We start from the raw sequence: 13,461 nt of genomic DNA on the forward strand, positions 1-13,461 counted from the left end.
TGAACCAGCACCAATGCAGTCATTAATGTTTCTGAGGAAGATTTGGGGAGCATTACTGGGGAAGGCCGAGAACATGGACTGTTCTATGTAGCCAACAAAGAGACAGGCATTGCTGGAGCTCATGCAGATACCCGTTGATAGCCTTCGAGTCTGGAGAATGTGGGAGGATCAGAAGGAAAATTGTTGAGTATGAGGACCAGTCCTTCCAGATGGAGGGGAACTGGTTTGTTCTTTTATTGAGAAAGAAATGTGGAGCTCTAAGGCCTTCTTGATGGGGCATAGAAGTTATAAATTGACATCCATGGTGAAGATGAGGTGGTCAGTGCATGGGAATTGAAAATTGCTGAGGAGATTGAGGACGTGAGAAGTGTCGCGGATGTAGGTTGGAAGGGATTGACTTGAAGGGGTTAGAATGGAGTCAATGTATGAGGACAGGAGTTCAGTGGGGCTGGAGCAAGCAGGGACATAGGCCAAATGACTATCTCGCTTTTCAGGAATTGTCCCTTTCATTTCTGCCTTACACTGAACCAGGCTCCGCGCTCCGGATTCATTTATAATCGGACCTCTTTGATGTGTTTCTGATCCCACCCTGACGTGGAAATTGCCGCGAATCCTTCCCGGACAACACATGTAGCAGAATTATGTTCATTCCCGAGACTGCAGCGCGCATACTGGACAATCGCAGTACTGCAGGGGTTCAGCAACTCCCGAAAGTGAAAGGATCCTGAACCCGGAAGTGCCGGAATTAACATGGCTTCGAAAGGACAAGTCGAGAGCTGGACCGAGGAGGTAATTTGTCCCATCTGCCTGGATTTCTTCACCGAGCCGGTGTCACTGGAATGTGGTCACTACTTCTGCCGCTCCTGTATCACACGGTGTTGGGAAAGGGAGGAGAGAAACTTCTGTCCGGAATGTAGAGAGGAGATTGCAGACCGCACCCTCAGGGTCAATCGGGTTTTAGCAAACCTGTCTGAGAAAGCTCGAAAACTAAACCTGAATCCGAAAGAGAAGGAAAGTAAACTTCACTGCGAGGAACATGAAGAAGAACTGAAGCTGTTTTGCGAGACGGACAGGAAACTGATCTGTCTGATCTGTAGAGATGCACTGGAACACAGAGAGCACCGCTTCCTGCCGATTAAAGAAGCCGTTAAAATTTACAAGGTAAAAATAACCCGCTTTCAATCGTCTGTTTATGTTGTGTCTTTTTTCCTGTCTAATCCATTCACTCTTTAATTCCCAGGATCGGGTTAAATCTTCCTTGGACTCTCTCACAAAAAAGAAATCAGACTTTCAGGAAATGAAGCAGGAACAGAAAGGGAAGATTGCTGGAGTTCGGGTGAGGCTTCCTGAGCAGAATTTCCAATATCGTTGTGTAGTTTTGTTCCCTTTAATGTAGAATAGCAGAGTATCGCAGCTTCAGTGCCTGGGGTTCGATCCTAACCTCTGGTGCTGTCTGCGTGGAGTTTGCACGTTCTCTGGATGATCACGAGGGGCCGACATTGCCAAGAAATCCTGATTGAATGATTAATTGTCTACTGTAATTAACCCCTTGAGGGGCTTTGTATGTGAATCAGGTGGGAGTTAATGGGTCAGTGAGGAAGACTGGGTTTCAGGGAAATGTGATCGAAGATCTGAGAGCCACTGACTTACTGCCTGTTATGCCACCGGCGTTTAGGACAGTCCTCCATCTCTAGCAGTGTTCATGTCTTCATTGAACATGTCAGTCGCTACTTCTTGGTTTTCACTACTGTCAGTCATGCAAGTCCTGAGTGGAGATTCAGGAATAACATGGCACTCAGATGTAGAATGACTCTTCATTGCTGTTTCCATAACAATTTTGTTTTACCAGTCAGTATTGTTAGCCCTGAGCTGAACCCATTAACCTGGAGGACTAGTAGACCACTCTTACTCTGGCCTCTACCCTTTGACTTGTTTGGCATGGGTGACCCTACCAAGAGTCAAAGCATAAAGCCCTGACTCCAGCCAATATAGTGCTTTGGGTCAGTGAGGCACACAAGCCTCCAAACCCAACGGCAAGGTTGTGGTCCTCTTGTATGATAATGGGCTGGATAGACCTTCCATATCATAAGGAAATACATCAGGGCCAAATAATAAACTATCCTCTCCTTTCATTTGACAGGAACAGTCACAAAGCGTTCAGTCCCACATCACATCCCAGTTTGCTGAACTGCGCTGGATTATCACCGAGAAAGAGCAGCGTGCGCTCCGTGATCTCAGGGAAGAAGAGGAGAGGATCCTAAATCCAATGGAGAAAAATCTTCAAGTAATTCAAGAGAATTTAAATTCCATCCAGGAGGAAATCTCAAGGTTACAGGAACAGATGGATCAACAAGACAATATCATATTCCTCATGGTGAGAGATTTCAGTTTGTTTCTGTAAAAGTGCAGAGTCACAAAATGATCTATTTTAACCATATAACCATATAACAATTACAGCACGGAAACAGGCCATCACGGCCCCTAGAGTCCATGCCGAACGCTTACTCTCACCTAGTCCCATCTACCTGCACTCAGCCCATAACCCTCCATTCCTTTCCTGTCCATATACCTATCCAATTTTTTTTTTAATGACAAAATCGAACCTGCCTCTACCACTTCTACTGGAAGCTCATTCCACACAGCTACCACTCTCTGAATAAAGAAGTTTTCCCTTGTGTTACCCCTAAACTTTTGCCCCTTAACTCTCAACTCATGTCCTCTTGTTTGAATCTCCCCCACTCTCAATGGAAAAAGCCTATCCACATCAACTCTATCTATCCCTCTCATAATTTAAAATACCTCTATGAAGTCCCCCCTCAACCTTCTACGCTCCAAAGAATAAAGACCTAACCTGTTCAACCTTTCTCTGTATCTTTGGTGCTGAAACCCAGGTAACATTCCAGTAAATCTCCTCTGTACACTCTCTATTTTGAGGATATCTACAATTCGGTGACCAGAACTGTACACAGTACTCCAAATTTGGCCTCACCAATGCCTTGTACAATTTTAACATTACATCCCAACTCCTATACTCAGTGTTCTGATTGATAAAGGCCAGCATACCAAAAGCTTTCTTCACCACCCTATCCACATGAGATTCCACCTTCAAGGAACTATGCACCATTATTCCTATATCCCTCTGTCCTACTGCATTCCTCAATGCCCTACCATTTACCATGTATGTCCTATTTTGATTAGTCATAGCAAAATGTAGCACCTCACACTTATTAGCATTAATCTCACTCTGCTACCTTTCAGCCCACTCTTCTAACTGGCCCAAGTCTCTCTGCAAGCTTTGAAAACCTACTTCATTATCCACAATGACACCTATCTTAGTATCATCTGCATATTTACTAATCCAATTTACCACCACATCATCCAGATCATTAATGTATATGACAAACAACACCGGACCCAGTACAGATCCCTGAGGCACACCACTAGTCACCGGCCTCCAATCTGGATAGATTGATTATGTAGGTAGATAAATAGATAGATATACTTTATTGATCCCGAGGGAAATTGGGTTTCATTACAGCTGCACCAACCAAGAATATAGCATAAATATAGCAATACAAAAACCACAAACAATCAAACAACAAAATGCAAACTATGCCAGATGGAGATAAGTCCAGGACCAGCCTATTGGCTCAGGGTGTCTGACCCTCCACAGGAGGAGCTACAAAGTTCGATGGCCACAGGCAATCTCCACAATCTGACAAACAGTTATCTACCACTACTCTCCGGCATCTCCCATCCAGCCACTGTTGAACCGTTGGCAACACTGTCGGCAACCGGGAGATCCTGTCTGTTGTGGCGGACGAAGCGGAGGTGCTCGACGAAGCGGTCCCCCAATCTGCGTCGGGTCCGCCACAACAGACAGGATCTCCCGGTTGCCACCCACTTCAACTCTGCTTCCCACTCCCATTCGGATATGTCCATACATGGCCTCCTCTACTGCCATGATGAGGCTAAACTCAGGTTGGAGGAGCAACACCTCATATACCGTCTAGGTAGTCTCCAGCCCCTTGGTATGAACATAGAATTCTCCAAATTTTGGTAATTCCCTCCCCCTCCCTTCCCCTATCCCTATTCCACTCTGCCCCCTCCTCCAGCTGCCTATCACCTCCCTCATGGTTCCGCCTCCTTCTACTACCCGTTGTGTTTTCCCCTATAACTTCTTTACCTTTCCTGCCTATCACCTCCCTGCCTCCTCTCCCCCACCCCTTTATCTTTCCCCTTACTGGTTTTTCACCTGGAACCTACCAGCATTCTCCATCCCACCCTCCCCCCACCTTCCTTATAGGGCCTCTGCCCTTTCCCTCTTCAGTCCTGACAAAGGGTTCCAGCCCAAATGTTGACTGATTGTTTCCATTGATGCTGCCCAACCTGCTGAGTTCCTCCAGCATGTTGTGAATGTTGCTTTGACCCCAGCATTTGCAGAGTATTTCGTGTTTTCAATATTCATCTCTTTAGTGAAGACTGAAGGAAAGAAATTGTTCAAAATCTCCCCATCTCTTTTAGCTCCGCATATAGCTGTCCACTCTGTTTCTCTAAGGAACCAATTTTATCCCTCACTATCCTATTGCTATTAATATAACTGTAGAAACCCTTTGGATTTATTTTCACTTTACTTGCCAAAGCAACCTCATATTTTCTTTTAGCTTTTCTAATCTCTTTCTTAAGATTCTTTTTACATTCTTTATATTCCTCGAGTACCTCATTTACTCCATTCTTCCTATATTTATTGTAGATCTCTCTCTTTTTCCGAACCAAGTTTCCAATATCCCTTGAAATCATGGCTCTCTCAAACTTTTAACCTTTCCTTTCAACCTAACAGGAACATAAAGATTCTGTACCCTCAAAATTTCACCTTTAAATGACCTCCAATTCTCTATTACATCCTTCCTATAAAACAAATTGTCCTAATCCACTCCTCCTAAATCCTTTCACATCTCCTTAAAAGTAGTCTTCCTCCAATCAAAAATCTCAACCCTGGGTCCAGTCCTATCCTTCTCCATAATTATATTGAAACTAATGGTATTGTGATCACTGGACCCGAAATGCCCCCCAACACATACCTCCATCACCTGACCTTTCTCATTCCCTAACAGAAGATTCAACACTGCCCCTTCTCTCATTGGTACCTCTATGTATTTTAACTCAGTGTGGCATTTACAAATACTGTAGTTCTAAACTGATTTGAACCAGACAGATGTTCTGACTGTTCAGGATTGTTCTTGTCCCCAAACTGGCCTCCCACAAATTCTGTACATCACAGGACAGTCTGCAACCTTCTCGGGAGTGTTCACTCTGATCAGAACACTGAGCCAGTGATCATTTCTGTGATTCCCCACGTATAATATCCCGAGACACAGAGTAACAACCCACTACAGTCACAGACTGTGAGTGTGTCTGGTGCAGTGGGTGTGAGGGTCTCTCTGTTGATCAGTGGGAACTGAGGTTGAATTCCAGAATGTGACCTACACATCAGATTTACAATCTATATCTGGTTTGTATCAGGTTTGGTGTTTAGGAGAATTTTGCACTGTCTTTTTGTTTCTCAGAAATAGTCTTCATCGGAATATATCCCATTTTCCATCATAGACAGGCCTTTCAGTCCATTCTCTCCTATCAGTTTCCCTGCTTCACAAGCCTCCTCCCACCTACTCACCACACCCAGTAACAGTGACCCCAACTCCATGGTCCGTCATGTGTTTATGAAGCTTCCCCATCACATTCACTCTCTGCTGTTCCACTTCAACCACTCCTGTGGCAGTGAGTCCACGTTCTCTTCACTACATTTCTTGTGGAATTTATTAACAACCAACTGATGTTTTATCTTTGACTTATGGTCCCCATACAAGCAGAAATATTTTCTATCAAATCCATTCGGAATCTTAAATTCCTCCATCTGATCCTCCCTGACATTATACCCAGCTAAAAATAGACAACCTGTCCAGTCTCTCCTGTAAGTTCCACCCTCTCAGTTATGGTATAAATTTCATACATATTCCTTGGACTTTCTCCTGTGGTTCAGTCTCCCTCTTTCTCCGTGTGTGTCAGTGGGAGTAAATGGGAATTTTCAACAGTTTTTAATAAACTTAGCTCAGATTCCTGCTGTCGGGATGCCGACGGGTCAGTGTCAGTCAATTGAAATCTGTGTTTTGTTTATTTCAGGAGGAACCTCGTCGGAAGAGGAGGTAGGACATGGTCTTTACTGAAACTCTGGATGGATTTGTAAAATAGTTCAAATATCACTGATGCTCAGTTTATAACTACATGTATAATATTTACAGGATTAGTGAGGATGCCCAGAAATTGTCAGTGACAGATGGTGCCCTACTGGTTGAAAAATTCGATCACCCCTATTTGCTTGACATAGCGTCGGAAGAAGTGATTGACTGCATTAAAAAAGGTAAAACATAAGATTCATTTGTCCTTGTTTATGAGACACAACTAAGTTATAATTAGACACAAAATATGGCTGTAATTATAGGCTGAAGGGAAACTATAGACAATAAGACATAGGAGCAGAATTAGTCTCTTTGGCACATTGAGTTTGCTCCGCCATTTAATCATGGCTGATCCTTTCTTCCCCTCCTCAGCCCCTCTCCCCGGCCTTCTCCCTGTAACCTTTGATGCCACGTCCAATGTCCAATGTCCATGTCCATGTTCAATCAAGAATCTATTGAGCTCTGCCTTACGTACACCCAATGAACTGGCCTCCACTGCTGCCTGTGGCAATAAATTCATTAAATTCACCAACCTCTGGCTGAAGAAATTTCTCCGCATCTCTGTTTAAATGGATGTCCCTCTATCCTGAGGCTGTGCCCTCTTGTCCTAGATTCCCCTCCATGGGGAACATCCTTTCTACATCTACTCTGTCCAGGCATTTCAGCATTCGAAAGGTTTCAATGGCAGCCCCCCCATCCTTCTAAATTCCAGCGAGTACAGACACAGAAATGTCAAACGTTCCTCGTATGATAACCATTTCATTCCCAGAATCATCATTGTGACCCTCCCTTGAACCCTCTCCAATGCCAGCACATCTTTTCTTAGATGAGGAGCCCAGAACTGTTCACAACACTCAAGTTGAGGCCTCACTAGTTCCTTATAAATCCTGAGTATCACATCCTTGCTCTTGTATTCTAGACCTCTTAAATCAGATGCTAACATTGAATTTCCTTCCTCACCACTGACTCAGTCTGCAAGTTATCCTTTAGGGTGTTCTGCACAAGGACTCCCAAGTCCCTTTGCATCTCAGGTTTTTGGATTTTCTCCCCACTTAGAATACAGTCTGCAGATTTATTTCTACTAGCAAAGTGCATGAGCATGCATTTTCCAACATGGTATTTCATTTGCCACTTTCTTGTCCATTCTGCGAATCTGCCTAAGTCCTTCTGCAGCCTATCTGTTTCCTCAACACTACCTGCCCCTCTACCAATCTTTGCATCAGCTGCAAACATAGCAACAAAGCCATCCATCCCATCATCTACGAGGGTGATTGGTAAGTTCTCAGACAGTGCTTACTTGCAATTTTCAATTACCTGAAACAGAAATACCACAAAAGTTATTAACTTCAAACTTTCTGCATAATCACTCAAAGAGTTGAACTGCACGTGAATGTAACGAGAGCTGTATAACTCATCTCCTTCTACATTAGGCCATGAACTTATCAATCACCCCTCGTAAGTCATTTATATACGGCATAAGTGGAAGTCGTCCCAACACCGACCCTTGCGGAACCCCACTAGTCACTGGCAACCAGCTAGGATGTGATAATTTTATTCCCACTCGCTGTCTCCTACCGATCAGCCAATGCTCTAAACATGCCAGTAACTTTCCTGTAATACCATGGGCTCTTAACTTGGTGAGTAGCCTCGTGTGGCACCTTGTCAAAGGCCTTCTGAAAATCCATATATACAACTTCCCCGTTATCTATCCTACGCGGAATCTCCTCAACGAATTCCAACAGGTTTGTCTGTCGAGATTTTTCCTTAATTTTTCCTTAATTCCATGCTGAATTTGTCCTATCTTGTCCTGGGTCACCAAGTACTCCATCACCTCATCCTTAACAATTGACTGCAGCATCTTCCCAGACACTGAAGTCAGGCTAACTGGTCATAATTCCCTGTCTGCTGCCTTCCGCCTTTCTTAAAGAGTGGAGTGACATTTGCAATATTCCGGTCGTCTGGCACCATGCCAGAGTCAAATGATTTTTGAAAGATCATTACTAATGGCTCCACAATCTGTACCACTACCTCTTGCAGTTCATCTGGTCTGGGTCATTTATGTACCCTTAGGTCTTTCAGCTTTTTGAGCACCTTTTACCTTGTAAAATTAACTACACTCACTTAGTTCTTCTGCCACCTCCTTGTCCCCCGTTACTACTTAATTTTAGGCTGAGAGTAGCAAATCTGTGGAATGCTCTGCCACAGACTGTGGTGGAGGCCGAGTCCATGTGTATATTTAAGGCGGAAGTTGATAGTTTCCTGATCGTTCAGGGCATCAAAGGATATGGCGAGAAGGCAGGTGTAGGTCATGGAGTGAGATCCAGGGTCAGCCATGATGGAATGGCAGAGCAGACGCGATGGGCTGAACAGCCTAACTCTGCTCCTATGCTTTATGGTCACAGAACCGGACTCAGTTCCAGCGTCCCACCACCATGACTCTCCTCTGTTAGGTCAAACCCCCAACAGTATCCAAGATAATATACTGTACGTGTTGTTGAGGGGGATGGCTACAGGGGCACTCGACAATGGTTCCTTAACCGCTTTCCATAAGATCATAAGATATAGGAGCAGAAGTAGGCCATTTGGCCCATCGAGTCTGCTACGTTGTTCAATCATGGGCTGATCGAATTCTTCCAGTCATCCCCACTCCCCTGCCTTCACCCCATACCCTTTGATGCCCTGGCTGATCAAGAACCTATCAATCTCTGCCTTGAACACACCCAATGACTTGGCCTCCACAGCCACTCGTGGGAAGAAATTCCACAGATTTACCGCCTTCTCATGAAAGTAATTTCTCCGCATCTCAGTTTTTTTTTGGCGTGCGTGTCTTTTTCATGGCTTTTACAAGGCGCGGAGCGAGAGAGAGAGAGAGAGACTGTGTGGCACGCCACTCCTCATGCAGACATTTTCGCAGTATTTTTCCCTTTATTTTACGAGGTCGAATTGCGATCTCGACACTCAACACGGCACGGATGGAAAACGTACTCAGGAGCAGACCCGACTGGTTTCGAACCCAGGAACCTCCGCTACCGGGTCCAGCGCCGATTCAATCCTGAAGTCGTGCCCTCTTGTCCTAGAAACCCCTACCATAGGAAATAACTTTGCCATACCTAATCTGTTCAGGCCTTTTGACATTCAGAATGTTTCTATGAGATCCCCCCTCACTCTCCTGAACTCCAGGGAATACAGACCAAGAGCTGCCAGATGTTTCTCATACGGTAACTCTTTCATTCCTGGAATCATTCTCGTGAATCTTCTCTGAACCCTTTCTAAATACATCCTTTCTAAAACAAGGAACGCAAAATTGCACACTGTATTCCAACTGTGGTCTCACTTATAGAGCCTCAACATCACGTCCCTGATCTTATATTCTATACCTCTAGAAACGAATATTGCATTCACCTTCTTCACAACCGACTCAACCTGGAGGTTAACCTTTAGGGTATCTCGCACAAGGACTCCCGAGTCCCTTTGCATCTCTGCATTTTTAATTCTCTCCTACTCTCTTGTAATCTGTGGTCCATATCCCAGCTACTATTGGGAGGCCTGTATATACCCTTGCATTTTCTTAACTCAGCCCACAAGGATTCAACATCTTCCATTCCTATGTCACATCTTTCTACTGATTTGATGCCATTCGTCACCAGTAGAGCCACACCACCCCCTCTGCCTACCTTCCTGTCACTCCGATATAATGTGTCAGCTCCCAACTACAACCATCCTTCAGCCACAATTCAGTGATGGCCACAACATCACATTTGACAATCTGTAATAGTGCAACAAGATCATCCACTTTATTTCTTATCCTCCATGCATTAAAATATAACACTTTGAGTACTGTATTTGCTACCCTTTTTGATTTTGCATCCCTAATGCACTGATACTCACCCTGCTGGCTGCAATTATGACCTGTCATCTGTCTGCCCTTCCTGACAGTCTGACTGCAGGCTATCTTTGTTTTTTTACCATCCATCCTATCCTGAGTCCCCTCACTCCGGTTCCCACCCCCCTGCCAAATTAGTTTAAACCTTCCGCAACAGCTCTAACAAACCTGCCCGTGAGAATTTTGGTTCCCCTCGGGTCCAGGTGCAACCTGTTACTTTTGAACAGGTTATATCTCCCTCAGAAGAGATCCCAATGATCCAAGAACCTGAAGCCCTGCCCCTTCCACCAATTTCCCAGCCATGCATTAATTGGCCAAATCATCCTGTTTCTACCCACACTGGCACACAGCACAAGCAGCAATCGAGAAATTACTTCCTGGGAGGTCCTGCTTCTCAACTTTCTACCTAGCTCTCTAAGTTCTCTGTTCAGGACCTCTTTTCACTGCGCTGACTGCCTATTTACATTTCCATTTCTCATGACAGACTCCCAGCTACTCGCCTCCTGCAACTTTGGAGTGACTACTTTCCAGTAATTCTGATCGATTATCTCCTCACTCCCCTCTACAATCCGAAGGTCATCCAGCTGCTGCTCCAGATCCCGAATACAGTCTTCAGGGAGCTGGAGCTGGATGCACTTCACACAGATGGTGTTCACTGGGAGACTCTGGTCTCCCAGGACTCCAACATCTGGATTGAAGAACACACAACAGCCATTTACTACACAAGGTACAGTAAGAGGGAAAAAAAAGAGAACTTTAACAGAAGTTTACCCAGAGTAATGCCTCTTTTAATGGTGAAGCCTCCTTTGAGCCAAAGCCTGACACTCCTACTCTCACCACTGACCTAATCCCAACAATGATCACCCCGACAATGGCCGCTCCACTTGTCCCTTCTCTACTTTTAAACAAGCATCGCAAACCTGATGGAAACCTCATCACTGAGTCCTGCTCATGCCTCTAATCGGGTCGTCGGAATTGAGGTTAATTCCGGCACCAACCCCACCTGTTGGGAAGCATCACTGTCACATGGTCAGCTGGAGATGTCAAATCCCTGAACAGACCAACACAGGGGTAACATACAACCAACACACGGCACTGTTATGTGAACCACTGCGTCCTGATCCCATTCACACTGGACAAATACGCCAATGCATGAGTTTGAATCCCAACACAGTAGCTCTGGAATTAACATTCAATGAATGACATTAAAGGGGATAAAATCTGGTATCACTGTGGTGACAGGGATTGTCAGAAAAATACACCAGTCCTTCGTGCCACTCACCGTGTCTGACCTGTCCGTGACCGCAGTCTGATTGACTCAACTCTGCCCCCTGCTGGACTCGCGAGTCTCACTGTTGTTATCAAACCACCACATTGACGCATCGTCAGACTAAGCCCGGACACACTGATCAGCATTGACCTCGGTGAACGATGGGAGAAGATCATGTAACCAGCCTGGCAAATCTCCCTCACACACATGCACAAGGACGATTGATAAATTGTAGTCCGAACCTCAGCATTGCACACACACACACACACACACCAGTGATAAATACCCAGACGCACCAGCAGACTGGGACACATAGTCAGAGACACAGACACAAATTTACATTTAAGAATGAAATCTGCCACCTTATCCAATCTGCCTGTTTTTGTGGCACTGAACTGCCCTCTGAACTGACGTCACACCAACAGTTCACAGACAGACTCCAGGGTGAGATTCCGCAGGTGGATGATCTGGGAAGGGGTTTGGTAGAGGTTGAACCCATGGCCCAACTCATCCATCCGGGCTAAGATGTCTTCCTGAGTAAGTCCCATTTCCGTGTGTTTGTCCCATATCCCTCTAACCATTTCCTATCCGTGTACCTGTCTAGATTTATTTTAAAATATTTTCATTAAACCATAGACCATAAGACTAAGATATAGGAGCAGAATTAGGCCATTTTTCCCATTGAGTCTGCTCCACCATCTGATCGTAGCTGATCCAATTTTCCTCTCAGCTCGAATCTCCTGCCATCTCCCCACATCCCTTCATGCCCTGACCAGTCAAGAATCTATCAACCTCTGCCTTAAATATACATAAAGACTTGACCTCAACCTCAACTTGTGGCAAAGAATTCCACAGATTCACCACTCTCTGGCTACAGAAATTCCTCCACATCTCCGTCCTAAAAGAATGCTTCCCCATTTTGAGACTGTGTCCTCTGGTCTTAGACTCTCCCACCACAGGAAACATCCTCTCCATATCCACTCTATCAAATCCTTTCAATGATAGATTTCAATGAGATCACCCCTCATTCTTCTGAATTCCAGTGAATACAGGCCCAGAGCCATCAAACAAAGCTCATATGACAAGCCATTCAACACTAGAATCATTTTCATGAACCTCGTTTGAACTCTCTCTGCAGTTTCAGCTCATCCTTTCTGAGATAAAGGGCCCAAACCTGCTCACAATACTCCAGGTGAGGTCTGACCAGTGCCTTATAAAATTTCAACATTACATCCTTGCTTTTATGTTCCAGTCTTCTTGAAATGAATCCTAACATCAGATTTCCCTTCCTCACCACAGACTCAACCTGCAAATTAACATTTACGGAATGCTGCACAAGATCTCCCAACTCCCTTTGCCCCTCAGTTTTTTTATATTTTCTCTCCATTTAGAAAATAGTTAAGACATATGTTTTTTTCACCAAAGTGCACGACCATACACTTCCCGACACTGTATTCCATCTGCCATTTCTTTGCCTGAAGAGAGATTTCCAGGAGTTAGGAAGGAAGCTGAGAAGCAGGACCTCCAGGGTAGTAATCTCGGGATTGCTACCTGTGACACGTACTAGTGAGGGCAAGAATAGTAGGATCAGGCAGGTGAATGTATGGCTAAGAGACTGGTGCAGGGGGCAGGGCTTCAGTTGCTTGGATAATTGGGATCTCTTCTGGGGGAAGAATGACCTGTTCAAAAAGGACAGATTACACCTGAACCCGAAGGGGACCAATATCCTGGTGGGAAAGTTTAATGGAGCTGTTAGGGAGGGTTTAAACTAATTTGGCAGGGGGATGGGAACCGGAATGACAGAGCAGAGGAAGGGGAAATCTAAGATAGTGAGCAGGAAAGACAGGCAGGTGATGGGCAAATTTGTAGCCATTGGGATGAGTTGCAGTGCAGTAAAGTTGCAGTGAAATCAAAGCGAAAAGTACCAAATACTGGTCTTAAGGTGTTATACTTAAATGCACGCAGCATAAGGAATAAGGTGGATGATCTTGTTGTACAGCTACAGATTGGCAGGTATGATATTGTGGCCATCACTGAGACATGGCTAAAGGATGCATGTCTCTGGGAGCTGA

At 44.9% G+C, this 13,461-nt stretch overlaps 1 protein-coding gene across 1 annotated transcript in view; it reads left to right on the plus strand.

The window, feature by feature from the left end:
- Positions 1-657: 657 nt before the first annotated feature.
- LOC134346566 (zinc-binding protein A33-like) overlaps positions 658-13,461 on the plus strand; it is a 28,276-nt gene continuing 15,472 nt past the window's right edge. The window contains exons 1-5 of the mRNA XM_063047986.1: positions 658-1,161; positions 1,241-1,336; positions 2,141-2,374; positions 6,181-6,203; positions 6,300-6,418. Coding sequence (XP_062904056.1) covers positions 751-1,161; positions 1,241-1,336; positions 2,141-2,374; positions 6,181-6,203; positions 6,300-6,418 — 883 coding nt within the window. The 5' untranslated portion in view covers positions 658-750. The remainder of the gene's footprint in view (positions 1,162-1,240; positions 1,337-2,140; positions 2,375-6,180; positions 6,204-6,299; positions 6,419-13,461) is intronic.

This window comes from Mobula hypostoma, chromosome 5 (assembly GCF_963921235.1).
Source record: "Mobula hypostoma chromosome 5, sMobHyp1.1, whole genome shotgun sequence".
NCBI classification, from domain to species: domain Eukaryota; kingdom Metazoa; phylum Chordata; class Chondrichthyes; order Myliobatiformes; family Myliobatidae; genus Mobula; species Mobula hypostoma.